This window comes from Dasypus novemcinctus, chromosome 2, assembly GCF_030445035.2.
Source record: "Dasypus novemcinctus isolate mDasNov1 chromosome 2, mDasNov1.1.hap2, whole genome shotgun sequence".
Taxonomy (NCBI): Eukaryota; Metazoa; Chordata; class Mammalia; order Cingulata; family Dasypodidae; genus Dasypus; species Dasypus novemcinctus.
Genome location: NC_080674.1, coordinates 190,024,479 through 190,045,554, shown reverse-complemented (window position 1 = coordinate 190,045,554; position 21,076 = coordinate 190,024,479). Strand labels below are relative to the sequence as shown.

General features: G+C 45.1%; 1 protein-coding gene across 7 annotated transcripts in view; it reads right to left on the bottom strand.

Annotated features, from left to right (window-relative positions):
- MAPK9 (mitogen-activated protein kinase 9) overlaps window positions 1-19,474 on the bottom strand; it is a 61,878-nt gene extending 42,404 nt beyond the window's left edge. For 3 of the 7 annotated variants that reach the window (XM_058283230.2, XM_058283234.2, XM_058283238.2), the window contains exons 1-2: window positions 19,282-19,406; window positions 7,376-7,546 (exon numbers count right to left, since the gene is read on the bottom strand). In XM_058283230.2, the coding sequence (XP_058139213.1) occupies window positions 7,376-7,497 (122 nt within the window). In that variant the 5' untranslated portion in view covers window positions 7,498-7,546; window positions 19,282-19,406. Of the gene's footprint in view, window positions 1-6,748; window positions 6,972-7,375; window positions 7,547-19,281 lie in introns of those variants that run through there. The other 4 variants (XM_071211205.1, XM_058283232.1, XM_058283237.2 and 1 more) reach the window with 4 other exon arrangements.
- Between the last annotated feature and the right edge of the window lie 1,602 nt (window positions 19,475-21,076).

Genomic DNA, 21,076 nt, shown 5'->3' with positions numbered 1-21,076 from the left:
GCATCAAGGTCAAATGGATTCTCTTCTCTTACATTCCATCAACTTCTCAAAAATCATCTCTCAATTTATTTTATAGACTATGACTTTTTCTAGCTTTCCACCCACTCGTTTCTAATAAGCTTTTATTTTCCTTATTAAGAGAAGAAAATATATGCCACCTTTTTTCAGCCTACCACCAATATATTATAGCTTCTTAATTGTGTTATCATGTTATCTATTGTTGGGGATCTAGTTCATTCTTCTGGGAGACTTTTTTTTTGTTTGTTTTTTGGAGCTTCTGCCAAAGACTGCTCCACAGCTGTCACCATGGGATTTCTTTTCACTGGCTTCAAGTGTTTCTTGTCTTACAGTTTTTTTTTTTTTTTCTTTCTTATTAGAGTACATCCTCAAGGAATTTCCTCAGAAACAGTATGTGGAAGATAAATTATCTTACTCTGCTCTGACCCATGATTGATAGTTTGTCATCCAATTTTTGTCATCAAAATCAATTTTCTCTCAGAATAGTGAAGGCATTATTCCCCTAATTTCTAGCACTTGGTGTTGATGAGAAGGCTTATTATGCCTGATATTTATTCATTTGTTTCTTTTTTTTAATATCTCACAGACCAAAGAACCATGTTCTGTCAGCATCCCCAAAATTTCCCTTATGCTCCCTACAAATCACGATCCCTCCTGCTCCCTGAAGATAATAACCACTTCTGACTTTTGTAATAATTGCTTCCTTGGTCGCATCAGCTTAACATGCATCCTCAAGACCCACCCGTGGTTTAATTTTGCTTGGCTTTTGAAATCCTCTGTCTGCCTTCTTTTGCTCAATATTATATTTGTGAGGCAAGATCCAGAGTGTTGCATGTAGCTAGAATTCATTCTGGGTCATTGCTATAGCATCCCTATGGTAGTTTGAGGCTTTGGTGGATCCCCAAAAATTATGTTTTGGAGTTGATCCATTCCTGTGGGTGTGAGTCTGTTGTGGGGAGGACCTTTTGACTGGATTGCTTCAGTTAAGGGCCTTTGATTGGACTGCTTAGGTGGGGTTTTGCCCTCTTGCTGGAATCCGTTATAAATGGATGGGTTTGGAGAGACAAAGAAAAAAAAGCCCCCAGGAGCTCAGAGAGGAATCCACAGATGCTAAGTGAGAAAGCCACAGATGGAGCTACCAGTAGCTGAAAGCAACGGGGCCCAGAGGAGAAGCCAGAGACAGGCAGATGCCGCCATGTGACAAACATCCACAATTGCCTACAGCCAGTTCTTCAGTGAGGGAGCTTCACCTGATTCCTTGATTTGGACATTTTTTCCTCAGCCTCAGAACTGTAAGTTAATAAGTTAATAAATCCCCATTGCCTCTCTGTGGTTTCTTTTGGGATATAGGCAGTGTCTTGTTTCTTGGCACAACTGACCCCAGCAGGCCTCTTTCCGCAGTGTCAACAAAGCATTGAGGGTGGGGAGCTGGGGGGGGGGTGGTGATGGGCAGTGCTGGGGGGCTCTAGGGGGCGCTGGAGGGACTGTAGGGTTCTGGGGAGGCTGGGGGGCACTTGGACGGAGCTGGGCTCCTTCAGTAGGAGCCAGAAGCCTCAATGTTTCTAGAGCACGGCTGGCTGGGGAGTAAGTTCTAGAAAGACTGGGATGCAGTGCATGGATAACGCACTGGGCACCGCTCCTGGGGTAGGGGCCTCTGGAAAACCCACAGATGGCCAGCCTCCCCCAGAGGCTGGAGCACTGCCCCTGCTGCAGAGCTCCCCGCCCCTAGCCTCTCAGTGGGAGGAGGCCCCCGGTTCTGGCAACACCCCTTCTCCTCTGGGAGGGCTGGGTGGGGGTCCACAAGGCCCCAGCTTCCCGGAACGTAGCCTGTCCCCCTCCTCCTCTCACGCTCCTACCTCCCCCTTCCCATCACCCACCCAGCCGCCCCCACTGCTCCTCTGAGGGCTGCCCAGGGAGCTGCGGCCAGGTGCCAGGGGGCTCATGCAGGGGCTCACTCTGAGATACAGGGAGGTTCCATGCAGCCGGCAGAATGGGCTGGAACCAGGTCCGACTCCAGCACAGCTTCTTCCTCACTGTCAACCCTCCAGGAAAGGGCTGCCCCAAGCTCCTACACCCAGAGCTCTCTGTGTGGGCTCCCACATCCTGGAGAGGACACACCTCTCAGCCCAGGAAGGGACCTGGGGCCTTCCCGTGGGCTCCCGGAATCTCCCACCCTGCCAGGACCCCATTCCTTCCCTAGACGGCCCCACAAATATCTCCAGATCCCAGGTCCTTCTGTTCCCTACCAGCCCTGGTGTGGTTCATGGGCAGCTGACCCCATGCTTGCCCTCAGCCTCCTCCACTACCCCCTACTGTGTTGGAGTAATGTGTCCTATTGAGTCAGGCCAGATAGGGAATCAGTAGACCAATTTGGAACCTGGCAGAACAACCACTATTATTAAACTTGTGGCCACCTGGTACCCCACAAGATGACTGCTGGAAGACCCTTGCGAGAAATCCTATTCAGAACAAGATTCCCTCTGGTAGCCAGGAGAAGCCCGGGATATTCTCCAGGGGCCTTATCATTGGGCCCTCCCAGGGGACTGATGGGTGGGGTAATCAGTCAAAAGAGCAAACAGCTGGGATTCCTCCTTCAACATTAGCAAAGGGGCAGAGTAATTAATGGTTTAAAAAGCAAGCACAAATAAATAAAGACCACAAAAAAAAAAAAAAAAAGAGCAAGCACAAAGGTCAAACCTGCCCTGCTCTTGCCTTTGCCCCCTGCTCTTGCCTTCTTCCCCCTACCTGGATCAACATGCAAATAACACCTGGACATTTATAATCTGTAATGGGTAATTGTAGTCTGTAAATCGGCCCTCTTCAGCAATTTTTAGCCCCTTCCTCTCTACCTGGGACCCATGATCTGTTACTTTCTCCCATTTATCTTTTCTCTTTTCCTTAATAAATTACTGGCCTAACTAAACAAACAAACAAAACATCCCACTATAGAATTCAACCCATTTCTGGTATATTGCCTTGGCAGCTTTTAGCAAGCTAAAACAATCCCACTGCATGACTCTATCCCAAGTGCCTACCTGACTGTTGCTAAATATTTGGGCTGTTTTCAGTTCTCAAGCAATTAAAAAAAAATACTGTCATAAACATTCTTGTACATGTCTCTGGGTCCAATATGTATGCATCTGTGATGGGTACATAGCTAAGAGTGGGACTGCATATATTCTGTGTTAGTAGATAATGCCAAACTGCTTTCCAAAGCAGTCCTAGCAATGTCTAGTCCCATCGGCAGCACGAGAGGTGTATCAGAGCTGCTCCCCTTCCTCTCCAATACCTAGTATTGTTGACAGTTTAATGTATAATGGTATCTCACTGGGGTTTTAATTTGCACTTCCCAGATGAAAAAATTATTGTTCATTGGTCATCTTGATCCCCTCATGCATGACAAACTATGTTTTATTTGATTGACTACCTTTATCTCACTGATGGAAATTCTTTATGTATTCTGAATAAAAGTCCTTTGTCAGTCACATATTTTGCAAATGTCTTCTCATACTCTATGCTAACTTTCACTCTCTTGGTGGTGTTATTTTTTTTAATCAACAGAAATTCTTAATTTTAATACAAATTTATCAGTCTTTTCCTTTATTGTGAGTGCTTTTTATGTCTTGCTTAAATAAGCATTTCCTACCCCCATATCATGAAGAAACTTTCCTGTATTACCTGCAAATAAACTTATCCTTTTGCCCTTTGCACTTAGACCAACTTAATTGATGTTGATTTTCATGTATAATATGAGGTTGGAGTCAAATTTCACCTTTTTCCATATGAATATGCGTATGTTCGTTTATTAAGAAGACTATCCTTTCCCCACTGCTAAGGGCACCTGCGTCATATGGCAAGGTCCCATAAATGTGTGTTCCATTTCTCAGTTCTTTTTTTCCTTTCTAGGTTCTTTATTCCATTGTTCTATATTCTCTCTTTGCACAAACACAGCACTAACTTTATTACTGCAGCTTTAAAGTACATTTTGAAATCTGGCAGACTAAGCTCCTTTCTCTTCAAGAATGGCTTGAATATTTTTGGAACTTTATTTTTCCACATAAATTTTTAATCAGCTTGTCAATTTCCATAAAAAAGACTGTTGAAATTTAGATTGTAATCAATCTTGGACATTAGAAAATTGATACCTTTACAGTATTAAGTATTTGAATTCATGAACATGGTATATCTCACCATTATTTGTTTTCTTCAATTTTTTTCTAATATTTTTAGCTGTCTGCACAGAAGTCTTTCATATTTTATTAGACTTTTTCTTAGATATGAAATAATTCTTATTCCATTTTAAATGTTATCTTTTTTAAAAAAATTATTTTCTGTATGCTTTTGGAGTGTATAAATGCAATTGATTTTTTTTGTGTCTTGATCTTGAATCCTGCAACAGCTAAACATATTCATTTAACAATTCACCAGTCTTCTGTCCTTCCCTGGATCCTGATCTAATAATTCTTCACTAACTTACTAGCTGTCTAGGAGTAAATGCTGAGCTACCTGACCATTGTGCACAGTGCTGAGGGTGAGAATTTTGTGGGGCAACTGGCATAGATGTTTTATAGGGACACTTTAAATTACCTTCCTACCCCTATTTTTTAGCCACCCATTTTACCCTCATTTTCTGTATCTGTCATCTCTATACCCACAGTCTCTTTGGAGGACTACTAGACAAGTTTTCTTCCTTGTTGCAAATGTTTTACCCATGTATTCTCCCTTCCTCTGCTCTATTTTATATGCAACAAGCTTCCTACCACTTTCTATATTTCAGAAATTTGCTAAAAGCCCTCATCTACTGATTATTGTACTCTAATTCTCTTTGTTTGGTTGCTCAGTCTACCACCTTAAATCAGAAGTTCCAATTCACTCATATGAGAGATGAAAACATTAAGACCCATAAAGACACAATGATTTGGTGAAGGTCACAAAGCACTATGCTCTGAAGATCAGAGCTGGACTTGGATTTCCAGTCTCCTGAATCATAACCCTTTATGCATTGTACCATATATCTCCTTTATTGCAGAAATTTTATTGTGGACATTATTATGATAATACTTTGTCCAAAGATCAAAATATGAAACACCCCAGAAATCTAAGGATACTTTTTATAACTGTATAAACATTTCTAAAGGAACATGACAATGATTTGAATCAAGTCAACTAATCCCTTTCATCCATTTCAGTATGTTATCCCAACAAAGAAGTTTTTATTTGCTAATGAAAACTGACTTGGGTTACACAATTAGATGAATTAAGTGCTTCAAAGATCATGAAATAAAGTGTTAGCAGCGCATGCGTGGGATTCTTAAGATCTCTTCCTCTACCACTTCAAACTAATGACTTTGTTCTTGGGCAGAAAAGAGCAAAACCCAGTTTTTGTACCTTTTGTTAGAATCAAAACTCAGGCTACAGATGGGGATTTGCAGGAGATAAAATTTAGGCTGCTGTTAAAATTTTAGCCTCAACATACTTGTTGCTATCCTTCTTTTCTGTGTATAAAAGGAAAGCTATTCAATAAATTGTTGTAAATGCACTTATATGACAAAAATATTATTACATGTAATTACTGTTAAGATTGTCTTTGTAACTTAAGCTACTACAAGAAGATTACAACATACTTTATATGCAAGATAATATGAAACTACACAAAATAATACAGGATCAGGACTCATTGAAAAATAACAAATATTCTAAGTTTAAGGCATCTTCCAGTTTTCTCAATTATTAAAGAATTCAGAACTTTCCACTCTATACTTTTTACCATTACTACTACAGAAGAGATTTAGAGTATCATGGTATATTAGGAATTTTTATTTCAAAACTAGAATTTTTAAATGAAAATTACACATCCACCATGACGAATTTAACATTCATCTTAAACAGAAAGATAAAAAGCAGCACAGGCAAAGTAGAAATCGAAACCAATCTTTGAAAAAGTAGGTGATTTTATTGTTATTTACAATGCTGTAATGAAGTCATTCATTTTAACTGCTCATCCTTTCTAAAGCTTTCCATTTTATTATTCATCTGTTAATGAGATTATCACATTAAACGTCCTTGACATCAGTCTTGCCAAATTATCTGTGTCAGATTATGTTCTACTTCCAGATAAGAGATGGACTATAAATCCAAAGAATGTTTTATTTTCAAAAACTCTTTATTAACATCCATGTTTCCTAATTTGGACCATCTACTGACTTTAGAACTTCTCTTGGAACACTGGATTTCAGTACCAACATAGCACATTATTGTTCAGAAGTTAATATAACCACTTTTATACACAAGCTAGGCATTCCTTCCAAAAAGTTCCTTCTCCCTTCTTCACTTATTCTACTAGGAAGCTCTGGACTACAATCTCCTCTTAGCAACCACAACCACCAACCACCTCAGCCAAGGAAAACAACTGATTCCCTGATCACATTTACTTGCCACAGAGGATCAGTTAAAAACCACTGCTGAAGGTTCTCAAAACTCATGCTCCCTAAGATAAAAGCATAAATTCCCCTCCCACATATCCACAAGAGTTCTCTTTGATCTTGAATCCCCTCTGCCTGCTAGATGCAAACATTAGCTGGAGTATAGAAGCTTCATCACAGTTCCTTTTAGACAATCTTGCTATTATAGACCAAAAAAAAAAAAAAAAAAGTTTGCCCAGAGAAGTAAGGGCTAAAAAGTTTGGGCAGTGCTGATAAGCGTAGTCTAGAAAACATGTGAAAGACTTTACCTTTAGCTCGCCAGTGACGTCGCGGCAGCTGACTGTCTTACCATGCAAGAGACTAAGGTTCAGGGTCAGACTAAGGATTCTGGCGTCTCGGGCTGGACACAGAGTTGAAGTGAGCCACCAAGGAAGGCACGGCCAGCCCAACCCCTCACACAGCATCCCTTCCTGCTTTAATCCATGGAGTGAAAATGAGACTGCCTGGCCTCATCCTGCCAATGAATGGCGCCTAGAAATGAATAGGAGTGATTGGGAATAAAAGGGGAAGGAGGGAAAAGGTGGCCATGATGAAGAAATGAATAAAACTCCAAATTCCTCTTAAAACTCACTGTCATGCCTAGTATTCTGATATCATCACAATAGGGGGAATGAAAAAAAGTAAAAGAAAAAAAGAAAGAAGGAAAAGAAAAATGGCTACCTATTTAAGTTTATACCGCATTCTAAGAATTTGGGTTTGCGCCCTACAATCTGACTACCTGTAACTAGAGCAAGAGGATGATTCAACTTAGCTCATAAACCTATAGCAAAGAAAAGGGTGGCTTTATCATCAGTGTTTTTAAATTCTGATGGTTTAGTTTTACTTTTCGTTATTGCAAAAACTCAACGCACGGTATTAAAACAGACCAGACTTACCAAACAATCCCTTGCGCTCCAGAGCCAATTGGTTTTAACTGCTGGTAACGTTTTAGGACAGTGAAAGTTGAGTCTGCCACTTGCACGCTGTAAAACTGACTATCACATTTACTGTCACTCATGATGTAGTGTCATAGGATATTCCGAGGAGTGGGTACAGTTGTCAGATTCCTTAAAAGAAAAGGAGAACCAAGAGGCACTCTTACTGAAATGATCTAGATATAGTTCACAAAGAGTGTTTCTAATTTTATTGGTATAGGAGGGAATGTGGCTGTGAGTTGATCATCTCAATCTGACCAAATTGTGAACTTAAATACATAAAAAATGCAGTGGTACAAGACCATTATGAAAGGAAGGAATTTTGAGGCCCTGGCGTGACCACATTTTAAGGGACTGGAGAAGAAAATCACAACCTTTGGAGAAAAGAATGTGCACGTTCTTACTAGCCATTCTGAAACGACATCACTACATGCTTCTTTGTAGGGCTGGTTTATGCCTAGCTGTCTCAAGTGGAGATGGAGGCATTGTTTCAAAATGATCACTTATAGAATTCCTGCAGCCAAACAAATGGACCAGTCTTCTGCTAAGTCCACAAACTGAGGTTAAAGTCATGAACAATAAAGCAGGATTCGTCTTTCAAAGCCACTGTAAAAAGGGGGAATTCAAGAGAAGCAGGCTGTGGGAGGACGGTGGTGGCGCCGTGAGCTGTGCAAACCCATGGACGCTCCTGCTCCGTGCGTGCCTGGGAGCCAGGCCTGCGTGCCCTGAACCCCAGGCACTGGGGCTTCCAGATGAGCCTGCGAGGCAGGACATTCTGCAGTAACTTACAGACAATGACCTTTTTTTTTGTTTTTGTTATTTACTGATTGGTTTTTAAGTAAATCAATTTTATCAGTACATACTAATAAAGCATACAATTCATCCAAACTGTATAATCAATAGCATTTGGTATAATCACATAGTTGTGCATTCATTATTTCAATCATTATTACAGCATTATTATTTCAATAATAATAAACAAAAAACAAACAAGTAAACAAGGAATCTGTTTCCCTTGCTGTACACGGCTATAGCTGCTCTTCAGCCAATGCTCTTGATGTTACGAAGGTTACCCACATATGTATGTGTATAAATTGGCAGCTACCTTGCCTTGGTCTAAGTAGCAGGTTGCAGATTCCTGCTCTGCAGGAACCTGAACGACTTTATACAGAAAACAAATAGCAAGTGGCAGGCAGCTACATTTACTTGGTTCCCAGGCTCTTGTGTGATAAAGTTTGATGGCAGCACAACATTGTCAATGTAATTAAAAGTTCTGAAATATATATCTGAATGTGGTTAAAAGGGGAAATGTTAGGTTGTATATATGATTTTAAAAAAAATCCATGAAACTGCACTACACGAACAGCAAACCTAAAGTTAAACCATGGACTATAGTTCATAGTACAATTATAAAAACGTGCTTTTATCCACTGTAACAAGTGCACCACACAATGCAAGGTGTTAATAACAGGGTGGTATATGGGAATCCTGCATTCTATGCATGATTGTTCTATAAACCCATAACTTCTCTAATAAAAATAATTAAAAATACATATGAAAAAAGAAGTCAGTCAACTATTTATTTTGGTCTTTTAAATTAAAAAATCAAGAATAAAATCATACATAAGTAGACATTCTGTACTGTTCAAAAACACAAAGAATTTAAGAATCTAAACCGTATTCCAGAGCTCCAGCAAATTCTTGCCATTTCTGTTGTGTATCTAATGCTTATGTCAGCCCCATCAGTTTTTTAGAGGGATGATTTCTGTTACTATAATGGTGCTGGGGACTGTCATTAAACAAGGAGATAAATCAATTAATAACAAACCCAATCAAAGAACTTGAATCAAATTAATAGTTTCTCCGACTGACCGATGCTTCGTTTTCTTCTCACCGTTCTCGGGGAAAGGGGCTGAAGCAGAAGGTGTTGGTGAACAGCCCTGCCTCCTGAGAGCTGTTTGGGACCCCTGTCCCATGCGGAGCCTCAGGGGACACCAGCACTGCCCTAGATGCTTGAACAAACACAAATGACCACAAGACCGTGCACGGTACGGACTGTCGGTCCATTTTACGCCTGGGCTGCCCAAGGCTTGGTGAGGGTAACCAGCCTGCCTGAGGCACGCTGCTGGTCGGAGAGCGGCTGAGGAGCTGGTCCCAGCTGTCCTCTATGCTCTGTCTTGCTCACGGTGGCATCCCACACTCACAGGCCAGGGAGGACGCAGCCCCTTGGGACAGTGTGGATCGTCAATAAACCTTTGGTGACCTGACTCATCAGAGAACATTTAAGGATTCCCTAACGACGCTGCTCCGTTTTTACTGACGTCTAAAGGAACTGCTTATTCCAAAGATAAACAGAGTTATCATGGTTGAGAGGCTGAGGCTCAACATATATGCTTTTGTACAAGAAAAGGGCTAAGTGTGTCAGGGAATACAGCAAGCTCGGCTAGGGACTGGTCTTGAAACAGCATATGATTCACTATCTGGGGGAGAAATGTGAAGTATAAGCCCACTCTCTTTATCATAATATGTTACAACGAGGTATAAGGGGTCATAAGCAAAATGTAAACAAAGTGCTCTAAGGCAAGAGGCAAATGAGAGCCTATGTACCAGCAGGGGTACAGCAGACCAGGAAAGCTTCACGTAGGAGGCAGCATCTGCCTAAACTTAAACTTGGGCCAGAGATAGACAACAGGGGCACAGAGCTCTGCCTGACCTGTGTTCAGACACGGTGAATTGCTGGCTGGCTGGCAGAGGGCAAGTGCAAAGGATAAGAGGCAGATTCTGCCAAAGGCAGGCAGGTCCCTGCTACAACCAGCTATACTGGGAGCAACTGTTTCCTTGCTTATACTATAAAATAAATACACCATTAAGTCTCATACACCAATAAAACATTTACTGAGCACCCACATGGGCCAGGCCCTGGGCCAGAATGGCTCCAGGGTGCCTACCAATAGGCGGCTCACAGACAGGCGCTACGGGCACACGCAGGAGGGGACCCAATGTGGGGGGAGCCTGAAAGGCAGAAGGGTGGAGAAGGGGAACAGAAGCAGCCTGGGGATATGCGGAGGTGCAATCTGAGCACAGGTCATTTGAAGGTTTCATTTCTCTGGGTAGTGGGGGAAGAATGCTGGAGAGAGAAAACGAGGCCAGAAGGCCCCAGATCCTGAGCCACTCCAAAGTGCCTGGGATCGGTCTGGAGGGCTGCGGGAGCCACCAAAGCAGGAGGCATGCGAGCATGTGTGTTCAGGGAAGGGTTCTTCAGGGAGCCAGAGAGGGAGGGCTTAGAGTGGGGAGGCCTAAAGACAGCGAGATCCTGGCAAAGCAGCGGCAGCTGGAGAACAGAAGGAAAGGCATGGCTTGGAGGAAGGGGGTCTGTGACTTGCTGACCTGGAGGAGATGGGGAGAAATGAAAGTGGAGGAGCTGGAGGTAAGCAGGAGATCTTTGCCAAGGGCTGGTGAGTTCAGCTTTGGACAGGTTAAGCCTTGACAAAGGACAGGCAAGAGGACTGTGGCACAGGCTGCTACTGTGCTCCAGGGTCCACTTCTCCCCCTCTTCCACCTCATATGCAGAAGCCTCTCCACCTTGGCTGGACTAGAGACTGGTAGCTTTCTTGGCAACCAGTGAAATATCAGCGGAAGTGTTGTGTGATACTTTGCATCACCTTTTTACAGAAAGTGGCTTGGCATTATGCACCCCAGAAAAACATGTTTTTAATCTTAATGTGCTCCTATAGGTGCGAACCCATTGAAAATAGGACCTTTTGATGAGGTTACTTCAGTAAAGGTGTGGCCCAAATGAATCAGGATGTATCTTTTTTTTTTAAGGTGGTACCAGGGATGTACATGCAAACTGGGTGCTCAACCACTGACTTATACCTGCTCTGTGCAAGATGGGTCTTAATCCTATTACTGGAGGCCTTAAAGAGAAGGCTGCAGAGACAGAAGCCCAGGGGAGCTGCCAGAAGGCAATGGAACTGGAGGAGAAACGAGAAGAGAATGTGCACTGCCATGTGACGGAAAAGCCAAAGAACCCCAAAGATTGCTGGCCAGCCAGAAGATGCTGACCCCAGGAGGAAGCAAGCTTTCTGGCCAATTGTTCTGTGTGGTCTGTTTTAGCAGCTAGGAAACTAAAACATCCTCCCATCCATTTTTCTCCTTGGCTGGGAGAAGAGCTGTTTTAGATCCAGAGATGGAAGTCATAGCTAAAGCCTGTATACCCACCAGCTGGATTCCTGGGCAAGCTGGGGGTATGCAGAGACGCCCAGCCCTGGACCACCTGTCTCCCTTGGCGCTGCACAAACGACTCTCATCCTTGCTGAGCGGCTCTGTAACCCTCTCTGCTGCAGCCGCTTGTAACCTATTTATACCCTGACTAGTACAAGAACATCGGGTTGGGTTCTTTGAATTTGGGGAGTCCATTCGATCGTACTAGGTTCTAGAATGGTTCGTATAATTTCATCTCAAGACTTAAGTTGATTTTAAAATTAAAATAAATTGCCCTTCTTAGGCAAAAAAAAATCACTTGTGTGTGATATTTTAGGTAAATGATGAAACTGAAATCCATCAGGCAACTCATTAATAAGAGAGAGAACCTGTTAAAGTCACATTCTCTGCCAAGCTTGGGCTTCTTGAGAGCAAGGGAAAGAACCTCCAGGCAAGTCAGGAAACAGGTAATTTAGCTATTAATAAGTAAATTCCATTGAGACTCCATTTCAACAAAATGGAACATCATCCAGGGCTAAGAAAACGGGTTTACACATAGGGCAGTATAAGAATTCTTCATATAACCAGATTCCTGAGAAACTGACACCTGCTTTTGCTGCCTTCAGAAAGTACCGGAGTGCAACACTAATGACAAAAAATTTTTAAAATGAAAAAAAAAAAAAAAAAAGTACTGGAGGAGGCAAAACCTAAGCTATAGTTGCTTCAGCGTGCTGGTCAAGGTGTGAGGAAGCAGGTACTTTCACACATGTTGGTAAGAACTGCAAATTGCTCAAACATGCTTTGGGAAGGAAAAGAGGTGGTAGCTCATTAACATTTTAAAGACAACTAGCAACTACATTTCTATAAATGTATCTAACCAATACAGGTGCATAAGTATTCAAAATCTTTGTGCAAGGATGGTTGTGACTTCTTTTCTACAGCAGGCAAAAAACTAGAAATAACCTAAAAGGTAGGCTGTGGACTGACTATATAAAATATGGCATAAAAACCACAATAGAGGGCAGGAGTGGATGTGGCTCAAGCACTTGAGCGCCGGCCTCCTACATGGGAGGTCTAGGGTTTGGTTCCCAGTGCTGCCTAAAGAAAACAAATTATGAGCAAAACAATGAACAAACAGACGAGGGAATCAACTCAGGGGAGCTGGCGGTGCTCAGTGATTGGGTGCCAATCTCTGGCATACGAGGTCTTGGGTTCAATCCCCAGTCCTGGTACCTCAAAAACAAAAACAAAACCAAAACGAACAAACCCCCAAAACCCAAAATAGAGTCCTTAAAAAGAATACAGGGATTGTATCAGTATGGAAAGATGTCCAAGATACATAAAAGAAAGCTGAAAAAGAGTGCACATGGTTAAGTTCCAATCTATATAAAAATGTACACACAACATCCCAGCAATTGCAAAGAAAGTGGGATAAAACTAACATTTTTCCCATTATAACTTTTCTGTTGATTTATTTTTTGAACAATGCACATATTTCACACTTAAAAACTTAACAAAATATTTGAAATGAAAACCTGGAGAATCTCATTCTGATGCCTGTAGGGAGGATGTGGTTAGGGGCAGCTGAGCCAGGAGAGGGGGCCAGCCTCTGAGCCACACATTTACAAACTATCTTGGCACAGTTTGAGGTTTGCATTGCTATCTCCACCCCTGCAAATGAGGAAACCGAGGCCTGGAGACAGTGAGGGAGCTGCCCAAATCCCCAGCTGGGAAGTGGCCTGGCCCAGATTTGCGTCTGGGTGTGCTTGATCTCAACATTCACGTTCTTGCCCCATGTGCTGCTCTGATAGCTCTGATTTTATTTAGAAAGTACAGGGATGTGTCCAAGGGCTGGTCGTTGACCAGGCCAGAAAAGCACAGGCAGGCCTTTGCGGTTTTTTATCCTCTTGGCCTCAGCCTACCGAGGTTCCTTCACCTATATTTTTGATGTAACTTTTCTGTGGTCTAGAACTTCTTTAAAAATAAAGTTAAAAAAAAAAGAGAAACCTCTGTCCACACAAAAACCTGTGTGTATAAAAAACAAAACCAAAACACGGGTGTATGAATTTTTTCAAAGCTGCTTTATTTGTAATTGCTCCAAATTAAAAACAACCCAAATGCCCTTCAATGGGGAAATGGTGAAGTAAACTGCGCTACATCCATCCTGTGGAATGCTACTCAGCCTTAAAAAAGAACAATCTACTGATGTACACAACTCAGCTGGCTCTTTATGGACATTATGCACAGCGAAAAAAACGTCAATCTCAATAGGTCACATACTGTATGATTTAATTTATACAACATTCCTTTAATGACAAAATAATAGCGGTGCAGAGCGGATTGTGATTATTGGGGGTTAGGGATGGGGGAGGACGGGGTGGTGTGACTATAACGGGGGAGCATGAGGGAAATACTGAGGGTGATTGCGATGGTGACATGAATTTCCATATGTGATGAAATGGCATGGAACTCTGCATACACTGTACTTATGCCAATTTCCTGGTTTTAATATTAGACTATAGTAATATAATAATACAACTATTGGGGAAACTGGGTGAGGGTATACACTAGTTTTGCAATTTCTTGTGGCTTTATAATTATTTCAAAATAAAAAGTTAAAAGGAAAAAAGAGTCATCTATTGAAAATAAGCTGTGATCATGTTTAGGTTCTTTCAATGGTGACCAACCTGCATGGAGAATAAAATTTGAAGCACAGGAAACCCTGGGCACCTCCAGCTCACTCACCGGCTGGCAATATCAAACCACCTGCAATGCACAGACGCACTGGCTACTGCACTCTTTTGGGCCTTCACCTGAGTTCCATCTACTTGCAATATCTCTCCCCCATTTGTTCTCCTGGTCAAACTTTGCCCTCTTTCAAAATGGAGTTCAAGCACCTGCTCCTCTTGGAAGTCTTCCTCTATACTCTTTTCCTTCAAACTGTGCAGGACATGCCCTCTGTTTTATGGCATTGCAAGTCTATGATCACTTCACTCGGTGAGCTCCCTCAGGGCGGAAAATGTGTCTGATTCATTTCTCAATTCCCTAATTCCTCAGTGGGTGGATGTTGGTTAAAGGTGAAACTAAGTGAGAGAGTAAATGTGGTGGGGCAGTGGTGGAGATCAAGGCTCTGGAGTCAGGTTCGCAGGTGGCCTGCCACTTAGGTGGGTGACCATGGGCAAGTGACTAGATTGATCTGTGAAAGAGAGATGCGAATAAGCACAGATTGGCCTCAGCAGACAGTTAGCACGGGACCCAGGGCAGGGTAAGTTCTCAATGTTAGCTGCTATCAGGACAAATACTGTCAGGCCCATTTGACTTAAACTGCTTCCACAAGCCATTGTCTGGATCTGAAAATGGAAACTAAAATCTAGTAAGTGCAAACCTTGATAACATGACTAATATTGGGTGACTTCAGTGAAAGTCACACTGGATGGGAGGCAATTCTTCACTGAACTGACTTTTCATCCTAGGCTGGAGCAGGCAGATGATGTTTCAGGAAAACTGAAGAAAATTCTAAAGACAGTTTTGAAACCACCTGCTTCATACCATGTTAAGTGTAGATACGTTTCTGAGAGTACAGTTAAAGAGCTGGTAAGGCAGATTTTGAACACAGAGTTACCAGCCAGTGCTGGGACTGCACACACTGACAGAGCTGGTGGATTTATTTCCTGGGCTGCACTCTCATGGCTAGACCTGCAAAAACCCAACTGGCAGCAGCATCAGATAGATAAACAATGTTTAAACTGTCTGAAAAACTTACTTAAATCACTTATGGTTCTGTAGAGATAGATGTTTTCCTAACGAACATGTTATTTTAAAAGCAATTATTCTTTCTCAAAATTAGCACCATGACGGGTGGGCGAGGATAAAAAAATATACTTTTAAACCAAATTCTCAGTTCTCCTAAACTGGCCTATGGAAAGTTGACCTACTGGTGTACCGCTTCTGGCATGCCACTGAAAGGTGGTTTCCACAGTTTGTGCTCCAACAGCCAAAGATTCAGTTATAGAAATACTTCAAATTTTAATTTCCTAACAGGCAAGAGCCTATTTAACATAAAGGGACATATTATTAATGCCTAATTTCAAGAAAAAAAAAAAACCAATATCTCATTTGTAATCCATATGTCCTTAGAATCCATATATCCTGAGATATCAGAATATGTAATCTTTGCTTAAGAAATACACTAGAGTAAATTAAGTGGCAGGGGGAAAAGGAGGGGAATATGTTAGAGAGGGAAAAAACTAATGAAATTAAAATCAATTGCTGAATCTTACGTTCAACTGTTCAATAAACTTTCTTAGCTGTAAGGAATTAATACGTTAAAATGTGCTACTCTCACTCATTATTTTTAAATCTATTCATTTATATTCCAACCTCTTCCAAAGAGGACGTGAGGAAGCCATTAAAAATGTTTTAACTGGCAATTCAAAGGCCAGTTATGAAATTCAGAAAATCTACAGTTAAAAAAAAAATGAGTTGTTTCTATGGGGTCAGTCGTAATGTGCTCCTTTAATTCCTGATTTTATTTACTTGTATCTTCTTTCTTTTTTTTTTTCTTCTTTGTTAGTCTTGCTATGGGTTTGTCGATTTTATTGATTTCTTCAAAGAACCAGCTTGTTTGGCCAAAGCTATGCAAACTTGACTCCCAACAAATCCGCCCTCCTAATGAATCAATGGATTTGGCACTGAGCATCCAAATGTGCTAATCTCATGGCATGAGACAACCGGGTGTCTTCTAGCTGGAAGAGCACACCACCACCTAGGAAGGGGTCTCACCCGAAGAATCCACGCTGAACCTGACAAGCCTCGTCTAAACACTACTTCTCAGGGAATACAGAAAAACAGATTAGATCACACTACAGAGATGCAATCAGCACAATCCCAACTCTATAAATGCTATAGAACAACAAAATTCCCCAAGAAATATAGGACAACAAATAAGTAATAAGAAAAAAAAAAAAAAAGAAATAGAGAGAAAACCTACAGATTATGAGACTTAAAGACATCAAACAATCACAATGTGTGGATGGACCATAGCTGGCTCCTGATTCAAATAAAGAAACTGTTCAACTTTAAAGTTCCTGGGACAACTGGAAATTTGAAGACTGACTGGTTATTACCAAAGATAGCTTCCCTACTACCAGATCAACAGTGTTAAAGAAAAAAATGGAGTTCCTTTTTTTACCCTATGCATCATGAAAATGGGAATGTATTTACTCACTATTAACAGCTTTGTTTGGAACTTTTCTTTATCTAGAAATTTAAGATGATTTTATTTTAGACAGACAAACATGAAATTCAAGTGTACCAGCTAACATTTAGGGAATCAAATAAATGCATTTTAATCTGCCAACACTTTATATTTAAAGGCATGGCACTCTGAAAACTCAAGTCTCAGTGATATCAAAGCTCTCCAGAGAAGATTGCATGTAAATAGGATTCTTTTTAACCCCTCAGGATCCTTTTGCAAGAAAGAAAAAAAAGGTTAAATGGAGGAAAGCATCATTTCAATTGGATGTTGTTTTTGCAATACAACAAATGAAAAGGCAAAGCACTTAATTTTAAAATTAATTTTAATTCAATTTTAAAAGCTCAGCACTAAGGGACCATGGAAAGAACGCTGGGTCTGGCAGGAGACCTGGGTTCAAATTTCACTTACCAGCCACTTGGTATGAAACAGACTGCTTAAACTCAGTAGGCCTCAATTTCCTCCTCTGTAAAAAGGAATTCCATTGCTGCTACTCACAGGGTTCCTGTGACGGTTAAAGGAGAGTACCTGGGCCTTGCAAAGGTAAGCAGGGCCTTGGTTCCCTGGCCTTAGGCCACCTTTCTACTCATCACCGCTTTTCCCTCCTACACAGCAGGTCCCGGAAGCTGAAAATCTTGCAACCAAGCTGAATGAGGTTTATGTTTTGTGACAGTTTAAAAAAAATTTTTTTTAATTAGTTATTGCCAATATTTAAAATTAAGGAGACTGTACCAAAAAACCTGGCGTTCCGGTTTTTCTATGGATAGGTCTCTCTGGTTCTCCGAGTTCTCCATCACTCCTAGCTTTCTTGCACCTGGCCCTGCCAGCTGGTTGCAAACTTCACACTGAGCTGATGTCCTTCCCTTGTCCTCCCCTTTCATACTTCTGGGTCTCTCCCTGCCTGGCAAACTTCTCATCACCCCTCAAGGCCCGACTCCATCACCACCTGTCACCTCCTCCATGTTCCACGGCACAGGCCCTCTGCTACTGCAGACGTCCTGCATGTCTGCCTTCCTTCAGGGTTTCTCAGGCTCTCTGGGGCAAGGGACCCTGTCACCATCTCCTTTGTGTCCCCAGTGCCTAGCAGAAAGCCTGACCTAGATAATGCAGAACTCCGTAAATGTCTCCTGAATGTATCAAAGGACGCTAAAGCTAAGATATAAATATGTTAGCTTTTAAATCGACAGCTTGTTACAACAGTTACCAAATAAAGAGGTCAAGGGCATTAAAATGTTTCAAAAATGAGAACAAGCTTCCACCTGCTCACAAGTTACAACTTAGAAGTTACTAACTGAATGGATAAACCAGAGGCAACAACCAGGCAAGGTTAATTCTTTAGATCATTCATTCATTCATTCAACTGATATTACTGAGTACTTATTGTGTGCGTCCTAAGTATTGAGAATACAGCAGTGAATGAATGTGACAACTACCTGTTTTCATAGTGCTTACATTCTCATAGGGCAAAGAGAAAATAAACAGGGAAATAAATAGAATAGTTTCAAGCCAGACTAAGCAACTAGGAAGAAAATTGAAGCAAGGAGATAGAATGACTAAGGGTAGAAAGACAGTGTACAAAGGCCATGCTGGCCAGAGACATGAATGCTGACCAGGACCCAGCTGTGCAAAGATCCAGAAGACAACTCCAAGCAGAAGACACAGCGAGTGCAAATGTCCTGGGGTACACGGGGCTTGGCATGGTCAAGGTGGGTGAGGTGAGTGGGACAGGGGCTCAGTGCCATGGACAGGGGAAGTGGTAGGAGAGATGGGCAGGGCCCACTCAGGAATCGTAAGGCTTTGAGTGTGCAATGACAAGGCACTGGACAAGAGGAGGGGACTAAGGGGAGAAGGGGGAGTGAGGGTCCTGCTACAGACACATACCAGCAAGAGGCACTATCCCGCCCAAATGCCCACAAAGGTGCCCTGGGCTCCTGCTAAAGGGGCTTTCACACTATCCTACAGCCTGACGACAACCCTGTGCAAAAGAACAGACATTTCCCTCACTTTCCCGGGGGGGGGGGGGGGGGGGGGGAATCTAGGCACAGCGGGGACCCCAGCCTTGGCCAAGGTCGCGGGAACCAGACCCCGGGCTCCCGAGCCTCTCGGTGCGGCCGTGCAGCTGCGTGCCCCACGGTGGGGAAGGAGGGCCCCTGCGGACACCCCCACCCGACCCCCAGGCAGGTCGGCCGGGGCCGGGCCAAAGGGCCAGCCCGCAGCCCGGGGCCGCAGACGGCCGGGCGGGCGGGAGGGGGCGACCGCGGCCGCCTCGAGGGCACGGCCGGCGCCCCGCGGCCGCCGGCGCCCCGCAGCCCCCGGCCCGCGGCCTCGCGCCCGCCCGCCGCCCCTCCCCGCGGGCCCGGCCCGAGCAGCCCCCGCCAGGCCTAGCCCGCCCGCCGCCCGCCGGGCTCACCTCGCCTCCCCGCCGCCGCGCCAGGCGGAGAGGGCGGGCGGGCGGCTCTGCGGCTCTGCGCGCCGGCTGCTCGCGGCTCCGCTGCCCCCGGGCTCGGCCGCCACCGCGCCCCGCGCCGCCCCGCGCCGCCGCCGCAGTGGGTGTGAGGGGCGCCGGGGCGCTTCGACCCTTCCGGTCCCGCTCCCTCCTCCCCCTCCGCCGCCGCCGCCGCGGCGCCGCGCCTGACCGACCCGCGGGCCGGCCAATCAGCGCTCGGAGAGCCTGGCCGGCGCAGCCAATCGCGCCGGGGGGCGGGCCGCCGGGGGGCGGGGCCAGCCGCGCGGCCGGGCGCCTGAGGTGGCGGTGCGGGTTTCGGCGCGCCGCCGCGCTCCCGGGGCCCAGCAGACGCGCCGAGCCGCCGGCTGGCCGCCGCGCTGGGGGCTGCGGGGGTCGCGGGGGGCCCGGCGACCGCACTTGGTTCCGGGAGGGTGCGGAGAGGGTGGGCTGACAGACACACGGGTCGAGGAGCCGGGCGGGGGCGCCTCACCGCTGTGGTGTTCGCGGGGGGATCCCGGCCTGGGCGCGGCAGGTGCAGCTCGCCGCGCCTCGGCGGCCTGGAGGCGAACGCGGCGCCGACCCCTGTCGGGGAGAGCCCGGGGCGAGGGCTGGCGGGGTCCGGCGGATAACGGCCCCGGGGAGGAGGAGGCGGAGATGGCGAGGGAGGAACCGGGAGAGGCGCGGGGTCTGGCGCGTCCGCTACGCGCGCCTCAGCCATCGGGTTTGCGGCGGGCGCGGCCAGAAACCCCACGGGAGGAGGGTGGGAGAGGAGGGCGAGGAGATGGAGAAGTAGCAGTAGGCAACTCCCCCGGGGGGGCCGGGAAGGACAGGACGAGCCGGGGCGCTGGGTGGCGGGAGGTCCTGGGAGATCAGAGGCGACAGTCGCCTCTGTCACGGAGGAGTAAAGGGGCAGGGTGATAAATGCGGGAGGGGGGTTGCAGTGCTGAGGGCCTGCTAGGGGCTGGGGTCCGTTTGTCCTGAGCTGCTTTTGAGGCTTCTGCAGCCCACGGGCCACCTTGGTTCCTGCAGGCCCGAGGTCCCTGGCAGGAGGGGACAATCTCGGTATTGGGTGTTGCTCCATCGGCGCCTGGGATTAGCAAAGCTGCAAGTGAGGGAAGGAGGGGGGACACATTTAGAGAAAGATCAGAGCTCAATGAATTGGGGGGTGTGGTGGGGAGAGTGGACTTGGGGGACAGGGTGGTTGGTAAGTGGTGACTGGAGGAGGAGCAGCTGTCACAAGAAGCCTGGGTCCACGCATTGTCCAGGGGTGGGGCCCAAGTGGGTGGCAGGAGGAGCAGGGCCCCGCAGATGGGGAGGTCGAGGGGTGGGGGGAGGGATATGGAGGGTGCTGGCAGAACTTGGAGAAGGCAGCAAGGCTGTGACCCAGAGCACCCAAGGGTGGGACAAGGCTGGTGGCACCAGGGTCTTGGGGTCTCAGAGGAGGGGTGGGATAGAGGAAGGGCTCCAGCTAAGGTGTCTCCCTTAGGCCACTCCCCACCTTGGCCACCAGAGGGAGTTTTCTAAAACTGACGGGCTCATCCCTGCTTTAGAGTGACCTACAAGGAAGGGCGCACCTGGCAGCTTCCCGCCCACACCGCAGCCTCCCCTGCCACTTGTCTCAGGCACATTTGCATGACAGAAAACAAGGAACCAAAAATTGCTCCCATCAAGGATTTTGGCAAACTAGTAAAAAACCTGACCTTCAGAGCTGTGCCAGCCCTGCCCCTCAGAAAAGGAAGGGGACACTCGTTGCCAGAAA